The sequence below is a fragment of the Budorcas taxicolor genome, chromosome 10 (assembly GCF_023091745.1).
Source record: "Budorcas taxicolor isolate Tak-1 chromosome 10, Takin1.1, whole genome shotgun sequence".
NCBI lineage: Eukaryota > Metazoa > Chordata > Mammalia > Artiodactyla > Bovidae > Budorcas > Budorcas taxicolor.
This window is the reverse complement of record NC_068919.1, coordinates 82,891,464-82,918,792: the sequence shown is the minus strand read 5'-3', so window position 1 is coordinate 82,918,792 and position 27,329 is coordinate 82,891,464. Positions and strand designations below refer to the sequence as shown.

The following is a 27,329-nucleotide window of genomic DNA, read 5'->3' as shown; positions in this document are numbered from 1 at the left end:
TACCCGGCCTCATGGGCCCCTTCTCCCCACAACCCTGACAAGATTCCGCTCTCCAGCCTCAGCCCTTTGTTCTGGTTGGGAGACATCGACAAATATCTAGGACCCAGGCTCAAAGCCAGCTCTGGCTTTCTCACCTCCGCCACCAGAATTTCTGCGTCCTGCCCACCCTGCACCAGGTCCCTGATGTGGGCCCCTCCAGCCCTCTCCACCCGCTCTGTAAACTCCCTTCTTCAAGGCCGGCTCAGCCCTCTAGCTCCTGAGGCTAGGGCCAGGATGGGCTCTGCTCTCCAGTGCTCACGGTGGTGGGCAGGACTCCCCATCCCCGCTTCAGAGGCCGGGCTCCGGGAGCCACGTTCACCCTCCCCTCCCAGAGCCCCGAGCAGGCGGCCAGCAAGCCCGGTCACAGCACACGCCGGCCTGGGGACTGTCCACTTGCCCTCCCCGACCCCGGCCCGCGGTGGGCCAGGCGGCCGGCAGACAGTGCTGAGCACCACACCTGGTCAGGGGCCACGGGTGTGAGGCGGCGGTGGGGCCCTCGCGGCTGGGGTCCCCAGGGCTGTAGTCCTGGGCTGGGTCCCTGGTCTTGGGGAAGTGCCTTGGTTCAGCCTCAGAAGGCATGGCCACGTCACCCCCTATTGTGAAGCCAGAAGCAAGGGGTGAGCTGTGGAGAGAAGCGGATGGAAGGAACGGTGCCCATGAGGCTGGCAGGGGACCAACAAGAAGCAAGGGCCACACAGGGCAAGATGTCTGCCCCAGGCGACCTGCAGCGCGGGGACCCAGCCGCCAGGATGCCGCGGCCTGCTTCCCGCCCTAGTCCTCCAGTGTGGGGGCGCCCCGGCCGGTACCCCCACCCTGGGGCCCAGAAGAACCGAAGGGAGGTGGTGGGGTGGGGACGAGACCTGTGATGCGGAGCTGGACCTGCTGAGAGTGATGGTCTGGCCCTTGGCCACCACAGCTGTAGGTGCCTGCGTCCTCCGCCCTCAGGGGTCTGATGACCAGGGAGCCGTCGGACTGCAGCTGGTGCCTGAGGACGGGGAGGTGGCTTGAGCGCTGTGTCCTGAGGCAACAGCAAGCCTGGCTCCCACCAGAGGGGCTTGCCCCGTGCTCTCTCACCCTCCCATCCCCGGGAATCAGAGGGGCTGGGTGGGGAGCTGGCTGGCTGCACCCACCTGTCAGAGGAGATGGGCCGCCCATCTTTCTGCCACCTGGAGTGGGGGTCCGGGGAGCCACTCTCCGGGCAGAAGAGCCGCACCAACTGCCCCAGGGCCGCCTGCACTACGGAGGGCTCTGAGCCCGCCAGAGTGATCCTGGGAAGGTGGGACAGTCACATGAGGGCCAGCATCGGGGACTATCCCTTCATCAGTGCGTCCCCACAGAAAGCCTGGTACCTCATCATGGGTACCAGAGGTACCCCCTTGGTACTCATGGAACTACCAGAGGTACTTCTCATGGAAGCCACGCTCCAGAAGTCTGTGGAGTCAAGAATCCCCCCTCCCCACCCCACCCCCAAAATACTCACAGGCATTGTACCCTCAACTTGTTCCCGCAAGAGCACAGAACATGGGCCTCCCTGGTGGCCCCGTGGCTAAGAAGCGCCTCCCAGTGCAGGAGACACAGGCTCAGTCCCTGATCTGAGAAACCCACATGCCAAAGGGGAACTAAGCTCATGAGCCACAGCTACTGAAGCCCACACGCCCAGAGCCCGCGACCCAGAACCAGAGGGGAGACCCTGCTCGCTGCAGGGAGAGAAAACCCTGCACAAAAGACCCAGCACAGCCCAAAATAATGAGCACAGAACAGGCCCAGGGCCCAGGATGGAGAGCCTGGGAGAGGAGCAGCCGGGCAACTGCACACACGCCTGATCCATCAGGAATTCAAAGTTCTGTTTTTAATCTTCCCAGCTTTCATTAATATGACCCAAAGAGTGACAACAAACGGGATCCACACTAAACCTATGAGATCATATCACCATTTTACAGGTCAAGAAACTGAGGCTTCGGGAAGCTGGATGACTTGCCAAAGGTCATGAAGCTCTTAAGCTTCAACTAGACAGGCCCTGGACCATCCCAGCAAGATGTGCTGGAGAATTTAGGCACCACCATCCACCCGACCCTGGGCAAGCCTCATGTCTCCAAAGCCTGAGATTTCCCACCTGTGGAATGATGGTAGCAAAGCCCTCCAGGTGAGAGGTGGAGGGAGGCCCAGCTGATCTCAGGGTTTTAGCCCTAAAAGGCTCAGCCCCTGGCCTGCCTGGGTCCCTATCCCCATCCCACCTGGGGAAGGGGGGGGCCTCACCTGTAGGAGGAGCCACGGGAAGGAGGCGCTGGTCGTCCTGCATCTCCACTCAGTCCAGGGGGACTGGGTCCAGTCTCCTGGCCCCAGGGCCCCTCTCCAAAGGCCTGTCTGTGGTCCATCACCCCCGGCCCAGGCTCTTGGTCTTGCCAGCGGAGGCCACCAGAAGGCAAGGGTCCTCTCTGGACCACGGGCCCCGGCCCATGCCGGCTGGCGGCCTGCTGGCCCCCAGGACCGCTGCCGCCACCATCTCCGTGGGTGCTCTGGCCAGAGGCCCCGGCCCCGGGCTGGGGTCCCCGGCAGGCACTCACACACTCCTCTTCTGAGGCGAAGTTGTTGGCGTTGCCGTGGCAGCCGCCGTACCAGAAGCGGTTACACTGGCCCACAGAGGGGACGAAGTACCAGCGGGCGGCCCAGTCAGTGCAGGAGCCGTGGGCACTGGGCAGCAGGCACCGCACGGGGTACGCTGAGGGGGGCAGGAAGCACACAGGTCACCGCGACCCAGTAGGGAAGCTGCAAACGCGGCCCAGAACTCAGGAGCAAGGCCCTCCCCAGCTTCAGCTTCAGTGCACATCCACACTACTGCCGGGGCCCTTGACGGGCTCGGGACACTCTGCTCACTGCCCTGGGACCCCAGCAGAACCGGCCTGCTCCGCACCCCCAGAGCTGGAGCCCTGCAGAGGATCAGGGCTGTGACCTCCCTGGATGGGCTCCCTCATGCTCCTCCCCACCTGACCCAGGCTGCCCAGCGCACACAGAGCAGCCCCAGGGCCAACCCTTGACGTGCTTCATGCAGAAGGAATACCCAGCCCTGAGCCCCCACAGGCTGCCAAGATGCCCAGGGAGGGGGCCCACCCTTGTTCCTGGGGCCCCTTACCAGCTCAGAACCTTCTCCAACCCCCAGCCTAGCCATCCTTCTCCACACTCAGATGTGACCCTCCAGGCCCCCCACTTAAACCCCCCCAACCCAGGTGCCCAGCTCCCTGCAGACTCTGCCCCCTGGCTTCCAGCGTCCCCGGGATGGTCCTTGGCAGCTCCACGTGGGCACCATGCTCCCACATCACGGTCCTTCCTCCAGGACGCATCCCAGGCAGGGTGGGCACCCCATCCATCCTAGCCCTGGCCTCTGCCTCTGGAGGGGGCTGAGCCCCAAGGGGCAACACAGGTCTTCCTTCTCTATGGACTCCCCACTGACCATGCTCCCAGCTCCCACAGGCAGCCAGGCGGCCACGAGTGCAAACTCAGAGGTGAGGATAACCTGTCTGGCAGGATAATCCAGCACCGTTCCCCAGCCCGGCGCCTGGCAGGTGCCAGGAAGTATTGGTGGAAGAAATGAGTGATAAGCCTGGCAGGAGAAGGCAGGGCGGTGAGCAGAGTGGGATGAGAGGCTTTCCACTAGTAAGGACGCGGAGGATCGGCCACTCACCGGAGCTGGGCTGGCCCACACAGCCTTCCCCCAGGGGGCCCAGTGCGGAGGCCACGTGGTCATAGCAGCAGCCAAACTGGGAGCCCCGGCACTCGCTGGGCTCCTTCTGCTGGGCCTGGGGCCGGTGGGCACTGGGGACCTGGGGAGAGAGCCCAGGATTGGGAAGTTAGATGGAGGTCTAGCTCTTGGTAGGAGGACTCCAGGCTGCTAGGGGTAGGATGGCAGGAAGAGAGAGGGACAGAACTATGACCCCATTGAGCAAAATCCCAGCCCTGGAGATCATATCCAGGAGAAGGTCGGACGAACCCCCAGCCCGGGCCTGTCGCGGAAGCCTGTGCCTTCGAGAGGACAAGTCAGGCCAGCAAGCTTCAGGGACCTCCCTCCGCAAGGTCAAAGCTGCCACGAGCCTGCGTCACAGCAGCACTGAGCAGGCCTGCAGGCTGGACTCGTGGCCCTGGGGTGAGCAGATACTCACTGCGGAGGCCGCTGCTCTCGATCCTGGCCTGCCCCCGGAGTTGTCGCGTCCATAAGAGCTCATGCAGCCTGCCTGATGGGGCCCCTCGGCCACAGTCACCCCGTCAGGGCAGCACCCGAACCTGGAAAGACATTACAGCCCTGACCCCTGCCCCATCAGGGAACCTGAGTTCCAGGACCCCAGGATCCAAGCTCTGAGGCTCCCTGAGCCAGGGGGCTTGACCAGGTGAGGATCTGAGTGGGGAGATAGGGGGGCCTTGCGTGCAGGGCGAACCATGTGGCGAACCGCAGTCTCCGCCATGTCCACTCACCATATAGGGGCTCTCAGGGAGGGCAACAGGAAGACAATAAGCAGAGCTAAACCCTTAATAATCAACAGATCCTTGACTCACACATCCCACCACAAAACCAAGAAGGTGGAAAGTCACCTGAGCTCCCCAGACACCAGGTTCCCATGGAGGTTTTACAGAATGGAGGCAGCTGGGAGGTGGGGCAGCAGAAGGGTCACAGGAGCCCAGGGCTTACTTCCCCTCCACCAACCAGGAAGTGGGAAGGAAGGCGAAGGAAGGAATGTATCAAAGCACCTGTGGGCCAGGCACCACGTGATCTGGTCCATCCTCACAGTGGCCCCAGTCAGTGGCTGTCACTGTTCCCAATTCTCAGCAGAGAAAGCCAGAATCAGAGAGGTTAAGTAACTTGCCCCAAGTCACACAGCTGGGTCGCTGGCTGAGCTGAGACTCACCCCCTCAAGCTGCTGACTCCAGAATCGTGGCCCTTAGCACCTCAGCCCGAGAGAGCAGGAGCCTCATTTGGATCACAGATCTAGAATTCATACCCTACTTGCCTTCCCCGAGCCTCAGGCTACATCTCAACAGGCTGACCTCTGCAGAGAGAGCGGGGGGCTTTTTTTCCTAACCCAACAGGTTAGCGAGCTCAGCGGGAGGAAGCCAAGTCCCCAGTTCTGCCCACACTGGGCAGCTCAGACACAACAGCCCTGGAGTCCCGCTCCGGAGCTCTGCTAACCCACCCTACCCGCTCGGAGCAAAGACCTGCCCTGCCCTCTCTGACCTGGGGACGGGGGAGAGGCACCCACCTGCTCTGCTGACACGAGGAGGCTCCAGGGCAGCCTTGCCACTGTGGCCCAAGGGACGCGGTGTGGCCATCAGGGCAGCACCCGTGAGAGCTCTGTCTGCAGTCGTGGGGCCCAGAGCCCGGTCGCAGAGGCTGCCGGTATGAGGAGAGCTGCAGAGACGGGGCAGGGCCCGGGGCTGACAGGGGTGGGCTCTGGTCTCCTCTGTGGTTACCCCGTGCCGAGGGCTGCTCCTGGGGTGCCCACCACTGGTCTCTGAAATCTGGAAAGAGGAGGAAACGAAAGATCCGTGATGTCTCTGTTTGACTCCTCACCCTCCGTCTTTGTCCATGTCAAACCCTCCTCTCTACATCCCTTCCCCCCACAACCACTTGCCCCCACCCTCAACGTCCATTCCAAGGGCCCCCGGGGTTGGGAGCTTCCACCAAGCTTCTCACCTGAGGCAGAGGCCTCCCGTGGGCCCAAAGACATCCGGGGGTCCCTGGGGCTGGTGTGTACTTCCGGCATGCTGGGGACCTCTGCAGGGAGCCGGGGCGTCAGGGAGCAGGGGGAAGGCCACCCGCCCAACATCTGCTCCCACCCCACCACTCAGGCAGGACCCGGGAAACTGGGAGAGCAGAAGTGAAGAGCAGCAGGCCTGTGTTTTTGTCAACACCCTTCCCAGGTTTCAAAAGAGTCTCTCGTCACATAGAAAACGCCCATGTCACGTGTTTAGCAAAGAGAAAAGCTGCATGTAAAGAGAGCATTTATGTTTGATCCCAACAACATAAAAAATGGTAACACAAAAATTTTTAATTGGATTGAAGAAAACATAATCCAATTTTTAAATGGGCAAAGAACTTGAACATAAGACTTTTCCAAAGAAGACACAGGGATGGCCGATAAGCACGTGAAAAGATGCTCAACACTATCGGCCATTAAGGAAATGCTAACCGGAGCCACAAGGAGACGCCCCTTCACAGGTACTAGCGTGGTTCTAATCAGAAAGACCGCGATAACAAGGGTCGGCGAGGATGAGGATGGAACCCTCACGCAACTGCTGGTGGGAATAAAGAATGGTGGAGACTGTGGAAATAGCCTGGCAGTCCCTCAGAAACAGTTACATGGTTACCATACAGCCCAGAAACTCCACTTCTAAGTATAAACCCAGAGAACTGAACACAGACAGCCACACAGAAACTTCTACATGAATATTCATAGCATCAGTATTCACTAAAGCCAAAAGGTGGAAACAACCCAAATATCCATCCACAGACACGTGGATAAACAAACTGGGTACATCCACGATTGACTGCAATTTAGCCATAAAAAGCAATGAAGTCCTGATGTATGCCACAACTTAGACGAACCTCAGAAGCATTCTGCTCAGTGAAAAGCCAGATGCAAAAGGTATGCTATTCCTCGACCTGATGTAGCTAGCACTGGCAAATCCACGGAGACACAGCGATCTGGCCACCCGCCAAGAGGACCAGGGTTAATGGGGAGTGATTAACTGACGGGTACAGAGTACTTTTATGGGGTGGTGAGAATTTTTGAAACTACAAAGATTGAGGGCAGGTGGAGAAGGGGATGACAGAGGATGAGATGGTTGGATGGCATCACCCACTCAATGGACATGAGTTTGAGGAAGCTCCAGGAGTTGGTGATGGACAGGAGGGCCTGGCGTGCTGCAGTCCATGGGGTCGCAAAGAGTCGGATACGACTGAGCGACTGAACTCAACTGAGACAGCTGGTGGTCATACAACCTTGAGAACAAATAAGAGCACATTGTATATATTAAAGTGGTTAACTATTATTGAATTTCACCTCAGTAAAAAATTCCATATTAAAAACAACTGAATTGATAAATGAGATAGAGAGTAGATGATGAAAATGTAATTACAACAAAATATTAATTGTAGAACTTGATGGCGGGCACACACAGCTCTTCATCTTTCCTGCGTGATTAACGTTTCTCCTCGTCTCTTGTCCAACTTGGCAAACTTACTCAATATCACGAACTGTACCGTTAGAACAGGTGAGTTTTATGGTGTATGATAATTAACCTCAATAAAGTTTTTTAAAAGATTTTTCATCACAAAATGTTATAGAAAAAAATGCAAAAGGCTGTAGATAAAAAGAGGACAACAGGAGTTTTTAAAAATGATGCCCAAAATAATACTAGCAAGATATGGCCAAAGCTCACTACAAAACAGACCCACCGGCACAGAGAACAGACCTGTGGTCGCCAAGGGGGAGGCTGGGAGTGCGGGGCTGGCAGATGTCAACTATCACATAGAGAATGGATAAACAACACAGCCCTCCTGTATAGCACAGGGAACTATATGCAATATCCCGCGATAGACCATGTGTGCTAAGTCGCTTCAGTCATGTCCAACTCTCTGTGACCCCATGGGATTCTCCAGGCAAGAATACTGGAGCGGGATGCCATGCCCTTCTCCAGGGGATTTTCCTCACCCCGGGGATTGAACCTGTGTCTCCTGTAACTCCTGTATTGCAAGCGGTTCTTTACCGCTGAGCCACCACAGAAGCAAAAGAGAAAAGAATACAACAAAGGATGTGTGTGTATACATACATATATCTTAAAAAACTGAATCACTTCGCTGTATAGCAGAAACTAGCACTGTATTGTAAATCAACTCTACTTGAATAAAATAAATTAAAAAACCCGAAATGCTCACAGTGAAAGGCTCTGCCTGCTCTGTGTGTGGGTTTTGCCAGGGGGCTGGGTGAGGGGGGTGATTCCTTCTATTTGTTAAGTGTTTTTCAAATTTTCCACAATAAACATATCACTACATAGTGGAACAAAGTTACAAAAAAAAAAGTGAAAAGTCCATCTCCATGGGAACTACATCTCGCCAGTCCCAGGGAACTTTTAAAAATAATAATTTGGAGTTGGAAGATTCCGGTAGATATGTGCTCAAATCTTTGTTTTCCATGTGTTGCCCGTCCCACCTCGGCCACAAGCTCAGACAAGGTTGATTCAAATTCTCTGCCTGGTTCTGGTCTCCTGTCTACATTTGGCCGTGGGTTCACGGTCCCCAGCCAGCCCAGGAATTCCGGCTGTCAAACTCTGAGCCTGCATGCCTGCAGCCTGCTCCCACTCCCTCCACTTCAGCCTGACCCTCAGGCAGGCACCAAATGTCCTAACCATCTTTCACAGTGTCACTTCGAGCCCCCAAACTTTCAACGGCTCCCCTGAGCCTATCAGACAAATGTAAGCCATAGCCAGAGGCCTGAGGCCTTCAGCATCCTCCCAGCCTTAAGGACAGCCCCCTGAAGAGACCTGTCACAACCCCTCACCCCACCCTGGGCCAGTGCCAGTCCTGGCTCCCGACTGGTCTCACAGTTAGTGAGCACTGGAGATGGGGCCAGAGTGACCAAGAAACTGAGTTTCAAATTTTGTTGAATCAGAGTTAAATTTACAGTTTAAACACTAACACTTGATTCATTTATTGGAAGATGCTTCAGTATGTCTGGGACAAGTTGGGTAGGTGAGTCTGCTTTTTCAACTTAAACTGAGACCGACTACACCAGTGGGATTCCAGCATCTGAACTGAGATGTGCCATAAGTGTAACCTATACAGTGGACTTCAAAGCTTAAAATCTTGTGAAAAAAAGAATATAAAGTATCCTACAATTTTTATATTGATTCCAGGCTAAAAAATATTTTATTGGGTTAAATAAAACATATTATTAAATGCAGATTCACTTGTTTCTTTTTATTTTCTAAAATGTGGGTCTTAGAAAATTTTTAATGACATGTGGGCTTGTTTATTTCTACTATGTGCTGCTCTAGAAAGGGGGGAAGCAGAACTGTCCAGTGTGTCGGCTCTTAGACGTCCACGGCTCAAGGGGAGCCCTCTTTGGACACTCAGCCCCTCCTCCAGGGCACTCGCCAGTAAGTATCCAAAACAGTAGAAACCACACAAATTCTAAATTCTCACCCACAAGTGGACTTCTGTGGAGCCCCTAGAAATCAAAAGATGAAAATGTTCACACACCAAATGTCACTGGGGGGGAAAAGCAGATACAGAAATCACAGATACATTACAAGGAAACACACTAAGGATTTATCCAGTAACAGCTGGGATCAAGGCCAATTTAAGTTTCTCTATATATACTACGTTTCTAACTTCTCGAAACGTTCCACAATGAACACACATTAATTATTTCCATAATTATGAAAATAGCAATGCAGCTTTCTTCCTTTCACAACTCATCCTGGCCTGAAGTGCTCCTCCCGTTTCCTTCCTTTCTGAGTGAATGCCTCTTTGAGGCAGGCTTCGGCCACCTTCCAGGAAGGTGTCCAGGGCCCCAGGACACCAAGCGGCTCGAGGGAGCTGGACTTGTAAGGGCTGAGGAACCTCCTGCGCGTGTAGCCAGAAGGCCAGGCCCAGGAGCCCAGCCCAGGGCCCCACAGGGCCTTACCACTACTGCTACCCTCCCTCCATACGGATGTGAGAGCTGGACCATAAAGAAAGCTGAGCGCCGAAGAATTGACGCTTTTGAACTGTGGTGTCACAGAAGACTCTTGAGAGTCCCTTGGACAGCAAGGAGAGCCAACCAGTCCATCCCAAAGGAAACCAACCCTGAATATTCACTGGAAGGACTGATGCTGAAGCTGAATACTTTGGCCACCTGATGCAAAGAGCCGACTCACTGGAAAAGACCCTGATGCTGAGAAAGACCGAAGGCAGGAAGAGAAGGGGACAACAGAGGATGAGATGGTTGGATAACATCACCGACTCAATGGACATGAATTTGAGCAAACTATGGGAGATGGTGAAGGACAAGGAAGCCTGGTGTGCTGCAGTCCATGAGGTCGCAAACAGTAGTCCACTACTGAGCGACTGAACAACAACTTCATTTATGGAGAATTGTGTGTGCGGGTACTATGCCAAGAGATCACCACAAGCCTGGAAAGTCAGTCTCCTTAACCCCCCTGCACAGCTGGGCCAGCAGAGGATCAGAGAGGAGAGAGCCTTGCCCAGGGTCACACGGCTGGTCAGCAATGGAGGGGAGATTTGAACCCAGTTAGCCGTTGACTCTGGGCCACCAGTTCTTGGCCACCTTGCCACGTGCCTCCACTGGCATCCTACCATTTCCCCGTCATTGGCACGTCAGGGCCAAACACACCTCTCTGCGGTCTCAGAAGGCCACACCCCTGGCCACCCCTGCGCAGCCCCAGCCCACACCTTCCCCCAATAACACTTCCTCAAATCAAGTAACCTGATGGCCTGTGTTGTGTGCCCCTTGTCCTACAGCTCCTCAAGACTGGGACACCTTTCCCAGTGAAGATGATGGGTGAAGGGGGTTGGGAAGGCAGAGGCAATGTGAAGGACATCTCTCCTGGACTGCCTCCCTCTCTGCACTCAGTCCTTCAATAAACATTTACTGAGGACCAACCACGTGCCAGCTAGGTTCCCTGGGGATATAAACAGGAAGAAAGAACAGCAAGAATAGTTCCAAAGAATAGCAAGGAGAGAGAAGACTTCTCAGTGATCAATGCAAAGAAATAGAGGAAAACAACAGAATGGGAAAGACTAGAGATATCTTCAAGAAAACTAGAGATACCAAGGGAACATTTCATGCAAAGATGGGCACAATAAAGGACAGAAATGGTATGGACCTAACAGAAGCAGAAAATATTAAGAAGAGGTGGCAAGAATACAAAGAACTATACGAACAAAAAGATCTTCACGACCCAGATAACCACAGTGGTGTGATCACTCACCCTGGGCCAGACAGCCTGGAGTGCAAGATCAAGTGGGCCCTAGGAAGCATCACTGCGGACAAAGCTGGTGGAGGTGATGGGATTCCAGCTGAGCTCTTTCAAATCCTAAAAGATGCTGCTGTGAAAGTGCTGCACTCAATATGCCAGCAAATTTGGAAAACTCAGCAGTGGCCAGAGGACTGGAAAAGGTCAGTTTTCATTCCAACCCCAAAGAAAGGCTATGCCAGAAAAATGTTTAAATTACTGCACAATTGCACTCATTTCACATGCTAGCAAGGTAACACTCAAAATCCAAGCTAGGCTTCAACAGTACATGAATCAAGAACTTCCAGATGTACAAGCTGGATTTAGAAAAGACAGAGGAACCAGAGATTAAAATGCCAACATCTGTTGGATCACAGAGAAAGCAAGAGGATTCCAGAAAAACATCTATTTCTGCTTCATTGACTATGCTAACGCTTCTGACTGTGTGGATCACAACAAACTGTGGAAAACTCTTCAAGAGATGGGAATATCAGGCCACCTTCCCTCACTCCTGAGAAACCTGTATACAGGTCAAGAAGCAACAGTTAGAACCAGACATGGAACAACAGACTGGCTCAAAATCGGGAAAGGAGCACATCAAGGCTGTATATCATCACCCTGCTTGTTTAACTTACATGCAGAGTACATCATGCAAAATGCCAGGCTGGATGAAGCACAAGGTGGAATCAAGATTGCCGGGAGAAATATCAATAACCTCAGATATGCAGATGACACCACCCTAATAGCAGAAAGCAAAGAGGAACTAAAGAGCCTCTTGATAAAGGTGAAAGAGGAGAGTGAAAAAGTTGGCTTAAACTTCAACATTCAAAAAACAAAGATCATGGCATCCAGTCCCATCACTTCATGGTAAATAGACGTGGAAACAATGGAAATTGTGACAGACTTTATTTTCTTGGGCTCCTAAATCACTGTGGACAGTGACTATACCCATGAAATTAAAAGACACTTGCTCCTTGAAAGAAAAGTTATGACCAACCTAGATAGCATATTAAAAAGCAAAAACATCACTTTGCTAACAAAAGTCTGTATAATCAAAGCTATGGTTTTTCCAGTAGTTGTGTACAGATGTGAGAGTTGGACCATAAAGAAGGCTGAGTGCTGAAGAATTGATGCTTTAGAACTGTGGTATTGGAAAAGACTCTTGAAAGTCCCTTGGACTGCAAGGAGATTAAACCAGTCAGTCCTAAAGGAAATCAGTCCTGAATACTCATTAGGGGGACTGATGCCGAGACTGAAGCTCCAGTACTTTGGCCACCTGATGGGAAGAGCTGACTCATTAGAAAAGACTCTGATGCTGGGAAAGATGGAAGGCAGGAGAAGGGGACGACAGAGGGCGAGATGGTTGGATGACATCACCGACTCAATGGAGATGAGTTTGAGCAAGCTCCGGGAGATAGTGAAGAACAGGGAAGACTGGTGTGCTGCAGTCCATGGGGTAACAAAGAGTCGGACCCGACTGAGGAAATGAACAACAAAACAGGAAGAAGGAAGCAGACCTGGCCCTCAGGAAGCTTATAGCTAGTAGGCCTAACAAGCCACGAACAACCACTGCAGCACCTGTGTGCCAGCAGAGAACTCGAGGGTGTGAGGGGGAGGTACTGCCACCTGGGGGGGCCACGCGGCTGCCTGATGAGGCTGCTGAGAGCTGGCCTTTGTGGGCGGCAAAGGCCTCACACATGGAGACCTGAGAGGAGGGTGGTCCAGGGGGCTGAGGGCACAGGCAAAGGCGCAGGGGCAGGAGGTGCTGGCCAGGTTGCCGGCAGGGCTAGAGGCCAGGCCAGGCTCCAGGTGGCCCTCCCGTCCTTACCTGGAGGGAGATCGCAGGGCTGCGTGTTGCAGGCCTCCACGGCTGCGGGCTTGGACGGCTGCAGGCTCCCACAGCGGCTGGGGGGCCCAAGGGCACAGACCACCTGGCGCCTCCGAGTGCCTGAGCTGCAGCTCTTGGAGCACTGAGGACCCCCAGGAGGGAGTGCGAGAGAGAACATACCGCATGGGGGGAGAGACCCTCAAGTTGGGGGGTACCCATAAGGCAGGGGGAAGGGGAGGATGCTTGAGTCCTATAGTCAGACCCAGGGACCAGGACTGGGCAGTGGGGAAGGGGAGGAGGGAGGGGAGGCGGGAGGGGAAGAGGGAGGGGAGTACTCACTAGACCCCAGGTGCCCACGTGCCAGGCCTGGTCACTGAGGGGGGGACAGTCATCGTGCACACAGGGCTCAGTGAGCAGGGGACGGTCCTCCAAGGAGCAGGCCGTGGCGTGGAGCAGAGACCCCTCGTCACCCCGGCAGGTGACGCTCCGCCTCCGGACCCCCACACCGCAGCTGACAGAGCACTGTGAGGACCGGGCTGTCAGCGTGAGCTGGTCCTCGCCCAGCTGGGGGCCCACCAGCCTGGCATGGAGGGCAGACAGCGCTCCGTGGCCCCAGGCCCAGAGAGGCCAAGTCACCCTCCTGAGGTCACACAGCCTGAACTATGGTGGCAGACACCGGGTTGAAGTGCATTTTCCTTTATTTGCAACTGCTACACACGTAGCTGGCCGGAAGCAGTGACCAGCAGCCCCAGCCCCTCCCTCGCCCCCCAAACAACGTGCCCGGCTCCTTCCCCACCCGCCCTGGACCCTCGGGAAGGAGGAATAGCACTGGAGCAGGGATCCAAGCCCCTGCTCCTAGCCCCTGCTCCTAGCCCCAGCCTTGACCACAGCCTCCGGGACCACCTGGCAGGTCCCTTCTCTCCCAGAGGCGCTTCCCCTGAGGATGACAAGACTTTCAGAGTTTCCAGTGGCCGCCCAGGCCCACCACCCAGCTCCTGATGGCCACCCCATCCCAGAGGGGCTGGGCTCACCTCGCTCCAGGGCTCCACGCTCCAGCCTGCGCAGCGCTGCAGGTTGCAAGCCCGCGTGCCCGGGGGCTTCTCAGGCAGACCCTCACACTCAGCGTCCTCGGCAGCCTCCTGGGCACTGGCCCCATCAGACGAGACGCAGTAGACGGAGCGGGACTGGGAGCCGCCCCCACAGGAGGCCGAGCAGAGCGTCCAGGGCCCCGTCTTCCAGCTGGTGGGGAGCAGGAGCACAGTGAGGTGGGCCCTGCAGCTGGGTCTGAGGTCCAGGCCCAGGGGGGCGGTGCCCAGGAGCAGAGTGGGGACCCCCCTCCCTGGCCCATCCTCCGAGCATCAGGCCGTCCAGGTGAGGAGGAGAGAGCCCTGCCCGAAGCCCTAGGTCCAGCCCTGCTCAGCTTTCCCACCACTGAGCCCGGGTCCCTACAAACACGGAGCCTGGCTGCCTCCCTCCCAGGGCTCCTGTCCTCACATGGACCCCTTTTCTCCTTCTCACCGGGTCACCATCACCCCAGCCAGACTCCACTCCCTCCAGGTCTGACCTTAGCGGAGGCGGGGCATCTCCCCGAGGGGCCATGCTCACCCACATGTGCAGCGGCCCTTCCCAGCCCTGGGCCCCAGGACCTGGATGATAGAACCACCCCCACCGCACATGCAAAGCCAAGCCTACCACCATCCCCAGAGACCAGCTGCCTGCCACCAAGGCCACCGGGTGGAAGATGGCACAGCCCTGCAGGGAGCCAGTGGCCCCAGGATTACCTGCTCCTGCACACACGCTGGGCCCCAGCAAGGTGCCACGCTCTGGGCCGGTGCAGGTAAGAGGTCCTTGGTGCACAAACAAAGGCATCGCCAATGCCCTCAGGCCCCTGAGCCTGAGCCCTGGTCCACTCCTTGGCATCTGCCAATTCCCTGCCAGCTCACACCAATGGGGCCTCTGGTGCCCACACCACCACCACTCCCGCCATTAGCCTGGACATTCTGGGCACTGTGTGGGCTCACAAGGGTGGACAGAGCCACCCAGGGTCTCACGGTCAAGCCCCCCACTGCCTCCTCCCCACCCAGCTACAGCTATCAAGAGTCCCCTAGCCTCCTGCTTTTCCCAACACCTAAAGCAGCTGAGGGCCTCCACCCCCTTCCCACCGAAGAGCTTGGGCCCTGCCTGGGGAGAGGGGCAGGCAGGGCCTCACCGCTTGGTTTGTGGGCAGGGCTGCAGGCTGCAGGGGCGGCGGTCAGCCGGCCGCGGCTGGGGCTGGCACAGGTGCTCAGGATAGACCTCGTCATCCATGGTGCAGAACACCTGGCGGGTCTGCTGACCTGCAGAGGCCAGGCCACGGCAGGCAGCTGGTTAGTCCACATTCGCCCAATGCATTCTCTGGGCCAGGCTCCCTTCTGGACACATCCCTAGTGTCACCTTGCTCGAGCCTCAGTGACCCCCCTGGGTAGGTAGCCATCACCACATCTGAGCTCAGAGAGCTTTATCTGTGGGTGACGGGGCCCCTCTCTGACACCTGGTCACTGGCTCCAGGCCCACCTTCCACCGCCAAAGGAATACCATGTCCTAGGAGATGCCACTGCCTCCAGGAAGCCCTCTGGTTCACTTAGCTAAGGTAGGGGCCCTTTGTCGAGTCCCCCCACTCCTGGGTTTCCCTAAGGTGGCCCCCTGTGACATGCAGATGTTGTATCTACTTGTCCACCTCCCTCCCACAGCTGGAGTGCCTGCAGGAGAGAGCCAAGCCCTGCACACAGCCACGCACCGCCCCCCACCCAGGCCGCTGCCCTCACCTCCACCACATTCAGCGTTGCAGTCGCCCCACGAGCTGTGGCTCCAGCTGAAGCCGGGCCGGGGGGCACCCAGGGGCAGGTGGTACTCGAAGTGCACGCCTGGGTTGGGCTCCTGGCTGATGAGCTGTGCAGGAGGGTCCCCATTGAGGCTGGAAGCCAGGGGGCCACCCTGCTCACCCTCCTGCCAGCCTCTTGCGGGCCAGGTGCCCGCCTCCCCCCTCACCTCAATGACCAGGGGCTCCGAGGTGGGGCCACGGGCATGGAGCCGCTCGGGCGCCAGGTCCCCTTCAGCTCCCCGCTCATAGTGCAGGAGGGTGCTGGCCACGGGCAGGGCGCGGGCACCCTCGATGGTCCAGTGTCCATTGAGGTAGTATTCGCCACGGGTGCTCTTCACCGCTGTGCCGGGGGAGCACCCCAGTCAGCTGCCCAGGAAGACCCACCTCCCTGCCACGGCGACTGCCCCGCCTCGGACCCCAAAACTGTCCTCACCCAGGAAATTCCTGCTGGCGGCTGCCTCCTCGATGCGGATGCTGGTGGCCCCCATGGGGACGATGAGGATCTGGTTGTAGCCTGAGGGGCAGAGACACTCTGGGACTACCAGCCACAAGGAGGAGTTGGCCCTGAAGCTGCCCGGTGCCCAGCCGCACAGGTGGGGTCACCAAGTAGGACACAGCAGGGCTGGGGGCTTGGGAAAGAGTGTTTCTAAAGGAGGAAATAGCTGCACAGGGGATGGACGGGTCCAGCACCCAAACTGATGGCAGAGGAGGGGAATGGAGAGGACAGATAGGGACGATAGGGGCAAGGGGAGGACATGCCCAGGCATCACTGGATAAGTGGGTGGAGATCCTAGCACGAGCTCACAGGCTCCTGGGCAAGGGTTTGGCTTCCACCCTAAGGCGTGACCTCAGGCCTTTCATGACCTGAGCACCAGATCACACCATCTCGGTGCTGCGTCAGCGAGCAAGATGCCAGGAAGGGGCAGGTGACAGACCCCAGTCTGAACCGTCTGCAGACCCCACGAGGACCCCACCTCTGCTGAGGTCATTGGCTTCAAAGACGCCCGTGACGGGGTAGCAGGTTGTGCCGTCACCCCCGCACCGCAGACACTTGTCCTCCTCCTTCGACGAGTCCAGGTGGTGGTCACAGCCGACGACCTGCCAGGCGGAGGTGAGAGGAGACGCAAGAGACCCGGGGGAGTCACGGTCACAGCCGGACTGGAACCCTGGCCGCCCGGCCAGTCCAGGAGGTGCGGTAACCATTCACTGGCCAGGGGTGCCGAGTAAGCCTTGAACCTGGCCGGTAGCTGATCATCCACCTCTCCTGCCTGCGTGGCACCCGCGTCCCCTTCTCCGGCAACAGCACCTCGTTTTTCTTCGGAAGCCACCTCTCTCCCACAGCATGTGGACTCGGCTTCCGGGCAGTAGTGTCGGGCTGGTCAGCAGGCTGTACGCTCTGCTCAAGGCGTTCGGGGGAGCCCCGGGTGAGGGCAAGCCAGGGGCAACCCCTGGTCGCTGGCACTCCTGGGAACAGTGCCCCCGCCCCAAGGGGCAGCCAGGCTGGGATGACCGAAGCCTGGGGCTGCTGGGCCATCTTCACAGCTCACCAGAAGAACTCGCCAACCCTCAGCGGACCCAGAGAAGAAAGCCAAGCGAGGAGAGACTTTCCAGAGCATCAGCCAGGCCCCTGCAGCCAGCCAGCCCCTCCCTCAATGGCTTTTTTCCCCCTTAAGTCACTTGAACTTGAGCTTCTCTAACTTGCCACCCAGAGGCTTCCTCTTATTGTTGAGTTTTCAAAGGGCAAAGGTAAGAGGGCCTCAGGACATTGGCGATGCAAGGCACCTTAGAAGTTAGTCTTGAGAAGGCATCATGGTCAGGAGAGCCTCTGGTGGGGGGGGCAGGTGGACATCCCGCAATAAGCCCCAAACCAGCTGGTGGGGGTAGCGGGAACAACTCACCCTGCAGCTGCCATCCACACAGATGTCCCGTTTGCCAGGTTCACAGGGTGTCCCGTCTACAACGGCCTCCTTGTGCTTGTAGTAGAAGCTCTCCCCCTTGGGGATGCAGTTCAGCTCACATTTATTGGGGGCTGCGGTAAGCAAGAGGGGGAAGTTGAGAGGCTGAGCAAGGTTCAAGGCCTGTGAGAGCAACAGTGAAGTCAGGCAGGGGCCAGAAACAGGCACACACGTGTGTGCACACACACACAGGGAGATGGTGTGTGCACCATCACACCCCCGGTGGCTCAAAATCCCACCACCGTCATAGGGGGAAAGGATCTTCTCTATGAAGTGGATACTCCTCAGGGAATCAAGTCGAGGAAAAATCCTAGAATTAGGAAAAAGCTAGACACTTGAAGAGGTCTATCTCAGCATTACTATTTATAACAGTCTGAGTATCAGCTACTCTTTAATTATTACACCTGTGGACTATGCTATTAAGAACTGTGATTATGAAGACCAATCAGTACCATGGGGAGAAGTTTATAATAGAATGCAAAGTGATACCATGTAACAATCACTAATTCATAAACACAGAGAGAAAGTAATGTGAAAGGAGCTAAAGAGAAACGCAAGCATCACTCCTATGAAAAAGGTGGGTTAAGGTAATTTTCTTGTTTCAGTTTTTATATTTATCTATTTGAATAGCCCAGGAGTGCTAACAGGATTGTAATCACCTCCACCACAAAGATGGCATCCCTCAGCAATCCTTTTTAAACTTTCCTCTGTTCTAATTTTTTTGTAATATTTTGTCGTTGTTCAGTTGCTAAGTTGTGTCCAACTCTGCCATGCCACAGACTGCAACACTCCAGGCTTGAGACACCATGGCCTGCAACACTCCAGGCTTCCCAGTCCTTCACCATCTCCTGGAGTTTGCCCAAACTCATGTCCATTGGGTCGGTGATGCCATCCAACCATTTCGTCCTCTGTTGCCCCCTTCTGCCCTCAATCTTTCCCAGCATCAGAGTCTTCCAATGAGTCGATTCTTAGCAAATTATCTTCAACACACCTTCACCTCAGGATCCAGGAGGAGCAATGAATGCAAGCTACTCCACTGGGGCCTCCACCTCTAGCCAAGACCCCTCCCCCAGCCCACAGCACACACAAGACATAAGATGTTCACTGATTCGGAATCCAGAGTGCCAGAGAGTTTCCAGCAGTCATCTACAGTGAGCAGCGAAAACTCATCCTGGGAAGGATTAGCCTACAGCATATCTGACTCATCGAAAATGTTTTAATTACACCATGTTAGTGATTCTTGTTTTTGTTTTGTTTTTCTTGAACTGTATTGCTCTAAAAAATTAATGACCTACACCCTCCTCAAAGTTACCCAGAGCATGGCTTCCAGCCCCAGAGATTCTGAGTAAATGAGCTCTTGCCACACCAAGCCCCCAGGGCAGCCCAGCCTGCAGTTTGCCCAAACTTGGGCACAGGTCTGAACCCCACCCCACCCCCACCCCCTCAGCCCACCCCTGCAACCCCACCCCGGGACTCCTGCCAGTGAGGAAGGCTTCAGGGAGCAGGCCAAACAAAAGAAGGCTCAAAACTGCACAGAACTGGCCAAGGCTTGGCCTGAAACATTGTATACCCAGGGGGAAAGGTTGGAAAAACCTCAAAACGATCACCACTGTTGTGCTCTGCTGGGAGTACTGGAGGTTTTTCTTTAAATGTATTTGAAAACGCGTCTAGAATATGATGACGGCTTCCCAGGTGGCTCAGCAGTAAAGAATCCGCCTGCCATGCCAGAGATATCGGTTGGATCCCTGGGTCGGGAAGATCCCCTGGAACAGGAGGAAATGGCAGCCCACTCGTGGGCAGAGCAGTCCATGGGGCCGCAAAGAATGGGACAGAACTGAACGATTGAGCACCATAATTTGGTAGTGAGAATTGCGAAATGCAGTCAATGTACCAAAGAGATTCCCCAAAGAAGGGGCCCAGCGTAGGACAACGCAGGGTGGGGCAGCAGAACGCCCGAAGGACGGTGCACTTACCCCCATAGTAGGGCAACCACTTGTAGCGCCGCCCCTGGAACTCGCGGCTGTCAAACTCCGCGCACTGCTCCGCCCTGAAGTCGCGGGAGCCGTCAGGGCAGCTCTGTGGGGAGGAGGGGGCAAGGGAGGGGGCTTGTGGGCCCACCACTGGGGTCCGCAGTCCCGCTGGGCCCCGGGGAGGCCGGACCCTGTTCCCCAACACCTGCTGTAGCTTCGGGGAGGCGGGTTGGCCCCGGCCCGGGAGGGGGCTTGGGGTAAGGAGGCGAAGGTATCATTTTAGGTGGCGGGATGAGGGAACAACTGCCATGCACCCACGTGCGGGGGTGGGGGGCTTCCCAAAGCCAGTATGTCAGCCGCGGAGGGGGTCCGGGGAGCTGTCCGCCGGGGCTGTACCTTACCTCCGTGCGGCAAGAGCGGTGGCTCCGGGTCGGGCCCACGCAGCTGGAGCCCCCATCTCTCCTGCAGGGCGAGAGCACTGGGAAGAGCCAAACCCCCACGAGCCAGCAACCGCCCCCTCCTGGGTCTCTCCCACAGCCCCCTCCCGCCCCCCCAGCTGCGGGGGAGCTACCGGATGGGCACTGCTGGGCCAGAGGGGTGGCAGGAGAGGAGGGGGCTCCCAAATCCCCTTAGGCAGGTATAATGAGCCCTGTGTTCAGACCTGGGAGAAGCCCGACCCAGAAGGCTAACTAGCCTAGAGCTTGGCTAACTCGAGGCCACTCTACCTCTTAAAGCATATTCCCAGAGAAGACTCAAATTCTGTCCTTGGAGATGAATTAAGATGCAATATATACCCACTTGGTAATGTTATTCTGCCATTTAAGAGGAGTGAATGTGGATAAGACACTTAGAATAGTATCTTCTCTCTGCCTCTTCAGGCAAAGTTTTCAGGAACCATTACACCCCTGACAGGCAGAGCGTCATCGCCCCTTCTTTCGCGCCCTATGGTACTCGTCAGAGTGCAGGGCACACAGCAGGAGCTTAATAAGTCACTTAGAGTGAGAAACATCTGTACTTGAAGAAGGGGCTGACGGCAGAGAAACCGCACACGTTAGGAATTTTTGAGGATTATTCGTTAATTCAAGACTCCCTTACGCCTGCCGGCACTGCTGGAGAAGCTAGAGACTCAGGGGTGGATGAAGCAGGAATGGCACCAGCTCCCTGAAATAAGGCTGTCGTTGCAATCAGAGTGTCAGGATGCGGAAATGACTCGATTTCAAGTTCTCCACTGCTGCTGCTCCCAGAACAAATCTGTCGTGTAGTAGGTTTTGCCCTTGTGGCCCTGGCACTGGCCCAGGACACCCAGCAGCTCCCCCGCGCCTGCTCTCTTTTAACAAGCTGGCCCATCCCCGCCTTCCTACCTCTGGGTGTAGCAGGGGCGCTCCCGGAAGCTGACGCCCCCTCCACAGGTCCGGCTGCAGGGGCTCCAATTACCCCAGGAGCCCCAGGTGTCACTCTGCCGCCTCACCTGGGGAGCCTGGAGGAGGATGCGCTCAGCAGTGGGAGTCAGCGCTTGGAGCACCCACAGGAGTGCTCACGGCTGCCCTGACACCCCCAGCCTTGGAGCATCGCCCTCCCCTGCAAGGAGCCTGAGACAGTGTCTCCTAGAGCAGAGCCTTCAGGACTGCAGCTCCCCCAGGCACCTCAACATCCTCATTTGTGGAATAAGCCAGCTTGCACCATAAGGGGCTGAGAGCCAACCCAGCCTTCCTATCCGTCAATGACGCCTCCACCAGCAGCCCTTATGTGCCCAGTACAGTGGGCAAGCTGCGGGCAGAGAGCTCTTCCCTGATCGTGTCTGACCGTGACATCCCCTGGCTGGGCAGAGTCTGGTCTGAGAACCAAGATGTCTACAAGCATGCCCTTGAATGGAACCCCTGGACCAGCAGAGCATGCCCTCCCAGGAGGGAGATCTAAAAGCGCAGGAGGAACGGCGTGTCATCAGGTAGGATGGGCTCCACGTGTGCGGGGAATGCCGCGCCCCCACCCCCACCCCCCCTCAGCAGCGCCATGTTTTTGTAGCTCTGGCTTAGTAAGAACTTAATCTAATCGTGTGCGTGTATGTGTGTGTGTGTGTGTTAGGATGGGGTGGTGATTTCTTCCTGCCAAGCTGGGGCAGGGACCCCCAGGAGTCCCCCAGTATCCATCCTCCCTTTCTCCCATTAAGAGAACCCTTGACTCCTAGCTGGATAGCTGGCTGCCCTCCCACCCAAGTTCGTTTCCCAGGTTTCCCGCAGCCAGCCATAGCTATGTCACTAAATTCTTGTCAGTGAGATGTACATGAAAGATGCTGGGTGGCAGCCTTCCTAGTGGCTCAGCTAGTAAAGAATCTGCCCGCAATGCAGGAGACCTGGGTTCAGTCCCTGGGTTGGGAAGATCTCCTGGAGAAGGGAAAGGCTACTCACTCCAGTATTCTGGTCTGGAGAATTCCATGCATTGTATATACAGTCCATGGGGTCACAAAGAGTCGGACATGACTGAGTGAGATTTTCTTTCCTAGCAGTCTCCAGTACAGGCATATTGCAGAGATATTGTAGGCTTGGTTCCACCAAAATAGAGCAAATATTGTGACAAAGCAGATCACACAGCTTTGGGAGTTTCCCAGTACATGTGAAAGTTGTTTGTACTATACTAGAATCTACTAAGTGTGCGATAGCATTAAAAATAATATATGTACTTCAATTAAAAAGTACTTTATTGCTAAACAAATGCTAGCCATCACCCAAACTTTCAGGAAGTCGTGATCTTTTTGCAATGGTAGCATCAGAGATCATTAATCAAACATCACCATAACAAACATCATAATGATTGAAAAGTTTAAATATTTTGAGAATTTCAAAAATGTGACAAAGTGAGCAAATGCTATTGGAAAAATGACACTGATAGACTTTCTCCACACAGCATTACCACAAACCTTCAATTTGTAAAAAAAAAAAAAAAAAGCACTAGCTGCAAAGCAAAATAAAGCGTAATAAAACAGAGTGCCTGTCATCTCCTTAAGAGATAACTTGCGTGTTCATTTGTCCTTTCTCTTAGTCCTTCTATACTCCTTCCTGCTGGTTGGAAATCAGATGTGATGGCTGGAATTGGAGCAGCCTTCAAAACTATGTGGTAATTTGGGAACAGAAGTTTCCAACACCGAAGCAAAGGTCCAAGAATCCTGGAGCACTTGGTGAGACAGAACATCCCCCGATTTCTGACCATGCGTGTTTATGAGAGAGAGGAATCAGGCCTTTTTTTGTTGAAGGACTGTCATTTGGGACTCTAACAGGAAAATAATCCTAGTGGATACAGGTTCCCACCAGAAGGATCTGGTACCCCGCAGCTGACTTCAGAAGTCCACATGCTACACACATATTCTCTCATTTTACTCCCCAGACCACCTGACCATCCCGGTGCATGGAAAAGAGGCGCAGAGAGAAAGGGAGCCACTAGGAACAAGTGCCCACCACAGCAGGTTGGCTACACTCCAGGCCTCTGCTCTTGTACCAGGTTCCCACCAACCTCTCCTGGGGAACCAAGGGGGACACTGGATGAGGCCTGAGGAGCTGGACGGGTGTTAGACTTGCTTTCTTGCTGGGAGGCAACATGTGGATTGAAAGTATGTCCTGTTTGTTTGAAGGGGACTTTATTTTAGGGCATCACAACATAATAATCTCTAGAGGAAAAAAATCCCTGCCATTTTCCCTAGAAAGAACTCAAGTTCTCATGCGGAAGAGCAAGCTGTTCCTCACGTAGTGAGCCTCCCGCCCCATCCCATGGTCTCAGGTGAGGATGGAGGTCTGTGCATGCACAGATTACGCCCAGAGCTCTTCTAGCGCCCCGGTGCCAAACATCTAGTTATCCTTGGTTTATAATGAACCCTGAATCAGAACAACTCACACATGCTTGCTGAACCACATACAAAACCAAGAATGAAGAGCCAACTAGATCAAAGTCTGAGCTTTCACTCTTCAAATCATTTACCCTTCACTTCTAAGCGGGCCAGATCTCTGAGCTTCTAAAAACCAGGATATAAAAGTGTTCCGTGAAATTTACTTGATCAGTTCCTATTTTAAAGGGGAAGGTATTGAGTGTTGCGGGTAGAGGGTGACTTTCCAGGGATGATAAGCACCTCCCCCAAGACTCATCACTGTGAAAAGCTAAAGTGTTGGTCGCTCAGTCCTGTCCGGCTCAGTGCGATCCCATAGACTGTAGCCCACCAGGCTCCCCTGTCCATGGGATTCTCCAGGCAAGAATGCTGGAGTGGAAAGCCATTCCCTTCTCCAGGGGATCCAACCCAAGTCTTATGCATTGGAGGCAGATTCTTTGCCATCTGAGCCAACAGGGAAGACTCATCACTACAATGTAAGAATTCTGGAAGCGGTCCACGAGAACTGCTGCTTTCTTATCCTGCCGGCCTTGTCCTGGCTACTAATTACCTCTGGCCAAGGCCTGTTTGGATGGCAGTCTCACTCCTGAAGCATGAGGCCTGAGCCTCCCCAATCCACCCTCCTTGCCACCAGGCTGAGCTTACTGGTGTGCGCAAGGCAACAAGGGGCGCCCTGCCACCCAGCCAGCTTGTGCGGTCAGGATGGGGTGGGGCAGGCATCCTGGAGCCAGCCCTGTCCTGTAGTCTGACAAAGGGAAGCACGTTCAGCCAGGAGCAGCACAGACGCATCTCGTTTCTCTGTAATTACCCAAACCACGAGCGGCATGATGGTGTGAAGCCAGAATGAGCTGGTCCGGTCCACCCTCACCTGGGCCTGTCCTCACCTGCCTCCTGCCGCCCTCTGCACCCCACCAACTCAGGGTCCTCCTCCAACCCCCACCTGGGCAACTCAGGAAGCCCCCTTTCCTGCCGCACTGTTCCCCTGGGATCACCTGCCCAACCTGCTGGTCTGGGAGTGGGAACAGAGCAGAAGCAAGGAGACTGGAAGACCCCTGTGAAGCCTCCCCTGACCAGCCTGGGGCAGGGGACAGTGAGAGGTGTGATGTGTTACTCCTCCTTAATCGACCATTCATTCTGCTCAAGCTGACCCCTGTCCGCACTGAGAATGATCCTGTGAAAGGTTGGGGAAGGTGGGGAGGGGGTCCCGCCACAGCTAGAATCAGCCTGGGTCATCGAGGGGGGGGGTCCTGCCCCCAGTTACAACCAGTCTGGGCTATGGAGGGGGGGGTGGGTCTCACCCCTAGCTACAACCAGCCTGGGCTATCGGGGGGAGGGAGTCCCACCCCCAGTTATGACCAGGCTGGGCTATAGGGGAGTAGGTATTGCACTCAGCGAGAACCAGCCTGGGCCACGAGGCAGTCCCACCCCCAGGTAGAACCAGCCTGGGCCATGGAGGGGTATTGCACTCAGCTAGAACCAGCCTGGGTCACATCCTCCCCCAGACAGTGGAGCGGGTAAGGGGAGGTCCCAGCCCCACTACCCAGGTGTTTCTAAGGGAGAAAGCGCCTAACAGGCCCCAGGTTACTTCGGATCCCTCATTTCACCTGCATGCAACCTGTGCGTGGGCGGCATTACTCTCCAGTTTAAAGGGGTCTAAGATCTGATGATCTGCTTTGCGTCACACAGCTGCTAGGAGGTGGCTCTGAGTTTCACCCCAGTGTCCCGACACTGTCACCACGCCCCCCCCCCCCAGCCGCCACCTGAGCTGGGACCTCAGTGCTGCCTGCGGCGAGGCCCTCAGGGTGTGGCACTGAGGAGGCAAGGGCCATGGGGTAGCAGAGGTGAGCTGGGGACGCCTGAAGGTGGTGGAGAGGACGTGAGGAAGGGGGCTCTAGCCCACTCTCTGCTCTGACTGAGGCCCACGCTAAACCCGCTGCCCACTGCTGACTCCCATCCCTGCCTGCCCCCTGGCTGGAGGACTTCTCAGCTTTCACTCACATTTCCACAGAGACGGCATCACCCTGCCCCTCTCCCAAAGCAGTGGACAGTGTGGGTCCATTCTCAGGGGTCCTCCTGCGGGGCTCAGGAGGCAGGGCTGTGAGCCTCCCCCGTGGAGCCCTCTTCCAGGGGTCGATGGAATCTGTGCCCTTCATCCCGTCAACGCGGCAGAAGCCCGGCAGGAGCAGCTCCAGGAACAAGCCCCGCTTGGCACACGGTCCCCTCCCCCAAGGTGGGGCCTGTGATCTAGAAGTTTCCCTGTACCTCCTTGGAACCCAAGTAGGTTCTCCAGGAAGCCTTGTCCCTCAGGCCCCTGGTAATGAAGCAGTTACTGTGATCACTGGTTGTCTTCCTATATCCACTCTCTGAATTTTCACTAATACGGTAGCCAGTAACCACATGAGGCTGTTTAAGTTCATGTTCATTAAAATCAAATAAGGGCTTCTCTGGTGGTCCAGTAGTTAAGGATCTGCCTGCACAATGCAGGGGACACTGTCTCGATCCCGGGTCTGGGAAGATTCCACGTGCAGCAGCTGAGCCTGAGTGCCACAGCTACCGAAGCCTGTGCGCCCTGGAGCCTGCGCTCAGCAACGAGAGAAGCCGCCGCAATGAGAAGCTCGTGCATGGCAAGTAGAGAGTAGCATGCACGTAGCAACAAAGACTCAGCCCAGCTAAAAATAATTTTAAAAATCAAGTAAGATTCAGTGCCTCAGTTGCACTGACCACATGTCATGTGCTCAGTAACCACATGAACCCAGTGGCTATCTTATTGGACAGCACAGATGCAGAGCATTTCCATCATCTCAGAAGGTTCTATTGGACAGCCCTGCTCTAGATGCTAGCCCCATGGCAGCCCAAACCTCTAGGTCCAAATGGCCCCCACTGAGAGGCAGAGAAGTTTGGTCAATAGGCAGGTGGCAGACGTCTGGTAGGATGGCCATTTGGCCCTGCTCCTTGGCTGGTGCCAGCAAGGACCCCTCTTCCTTCCACCGTGATAGACCACCCCTCCGGACCTCCCCAGCATTAGCAGCGCGCCCAGAACATTCTGAAGGAGGGGTGGGGCTGCTGGGAAATTGCCAAATCTGCGAACTGTGCCCCAAAGCCAGACGTTGCACCAGAGGTTGCAAGGTCCTACCCGTCTTTGAAGGCGCTCAGGCTGAGGGTTCGCCTCTTCCCGCCCCACCATCCAGACAGTGGCCTTCTCTTGGGGATGGCGCCGCGGCCACTGGCTCCAGCCGTCGGGGGCTCCGACCCGCGCCGACCCTGGGCGGGGGTGGGGGGGAAGGAAGGGTCGCACTCACCGAGGACCCGGGCGCGGGGGCCAGCAGCAGGGGTAGCAGCAGCAGCAGCCGCATCTCCGCCGGGCCTGCGGGAGAGGCGGGGATTGGAGCGGGCGGGGCGGGGACAAGGCGCCGCCCTACCCACCCGAGCCCCGCGCTCCCCGCCAGCTCCCGGGCCAGCACGGATGTGGCGGCCCATCCCTCCCCCGCACGTGCCCACAGGTGACCCGGACACCCGCAGACGGCGGAGGGGATGCCCGGAGGCTCTTATACAGTGAGGGAGGGCAGGCCCGTGTACAACTGGCTTCTAAAAGTTCAAGAGTAACTTCTTTCAGGGTTTCAGAGGGAAGAAAGATTAAAAACACTGAGAGTTCAGATTCAAAGCAATCAGACTCACTGTTTTCATTCACCATGAGATCCTTTTTTAAAAGCCATTGCATCACTTGTTTTAAAACTCGTAAATAAAGACGTTTTTTTAACAGTCTCTGCAGGTACTTTAAAAACTTAAATGCTTTGAAAATGTT

The 27,329-nt window shown here is 55.8% G+C and overlaps 1 protein-coding gene across 1 annotated transcript in view; it reads right to left on the bottom strand.

Moving 5' to 3' along the window:
- PAPLN (papilin, proteoglycan like sulfated glycoprotein) overlaps positions 1–26,880 on the bottom strand; it is a 31,736-nt gene extending 4,856 nt beyond the window's left edge. The window contains exons 1-22 of the mRNA XM_052646234.1: positions 26,827–26,880; positions 21,018–21,133; positions 20,058–20,118; positions 19,660–19,762; positions 17,630–17,760; positions 16,706–16,829; positions 16,165–16,245; positions 15,899–16,071; positions 15,676–15,799; positions 15,081–15,207; positions 14,653–14,718; positions 13,903–14,110; positions 13,211–13,393; positions 12,872–13,013; positions 5,720–5,800; positions 5,286–5,544; positions 4,194–4,314; positions 3,719–3,857; positions 2,296–2,758; positions 1,170–1,307; positions 900–1,024; positions 497–632 (exon numbers count right to left, since the gene is read on the bottom strand). Of these exons, the coding sequence (XP_052502194.1) occupies positions 497–632; positions 900–1,024; positions 1,170–1,307; positions 2,296–2,758; positions 3,719–3,857; positions 4,194–4,314; positions 5,286–5,544; positions 5,720–5,800; positions 12,872–13,013; positions 13,211–13,393; positions 13,903–14,110; positions 14,653–14,718; positions 15,081–15,207; positions 15,676–15,799; positions 15,899–16,071; positions 16,165–16,245; positions 16,706–16,829; positions 17,630–17,760; positions 19,660–19,762; positions 20,058–20,118; positions 21,018–21,133; positions 26,827–26,880 (3,155 nt within the window). The remainder of the gene's footprint in view (positions 1–496; positions 633–899; positions 1,025–1,169; positions 1,308–2,295; positions 2,759–3,718; positions 3,858–4,193; positions 4,315–5,285; positions 5,545–5,719; positions 5,801–12,871; positions 13,014–13,210; positions 13,394–13,902; positions 14,111–14,652; positions 14,719–15,080; positions 15,208–15,675; positions 15,800–15,898; positions 16,072–16,164; positions 16,246–16,705; positions 16,830–17,629; positions 17,761–19,659; positions 19,763–20,057; positions 20,119–21,017; positions 21,134–26,826) is intronic.
- Positions 26,881–27,329: the final 449 nt, after the last annotated feature.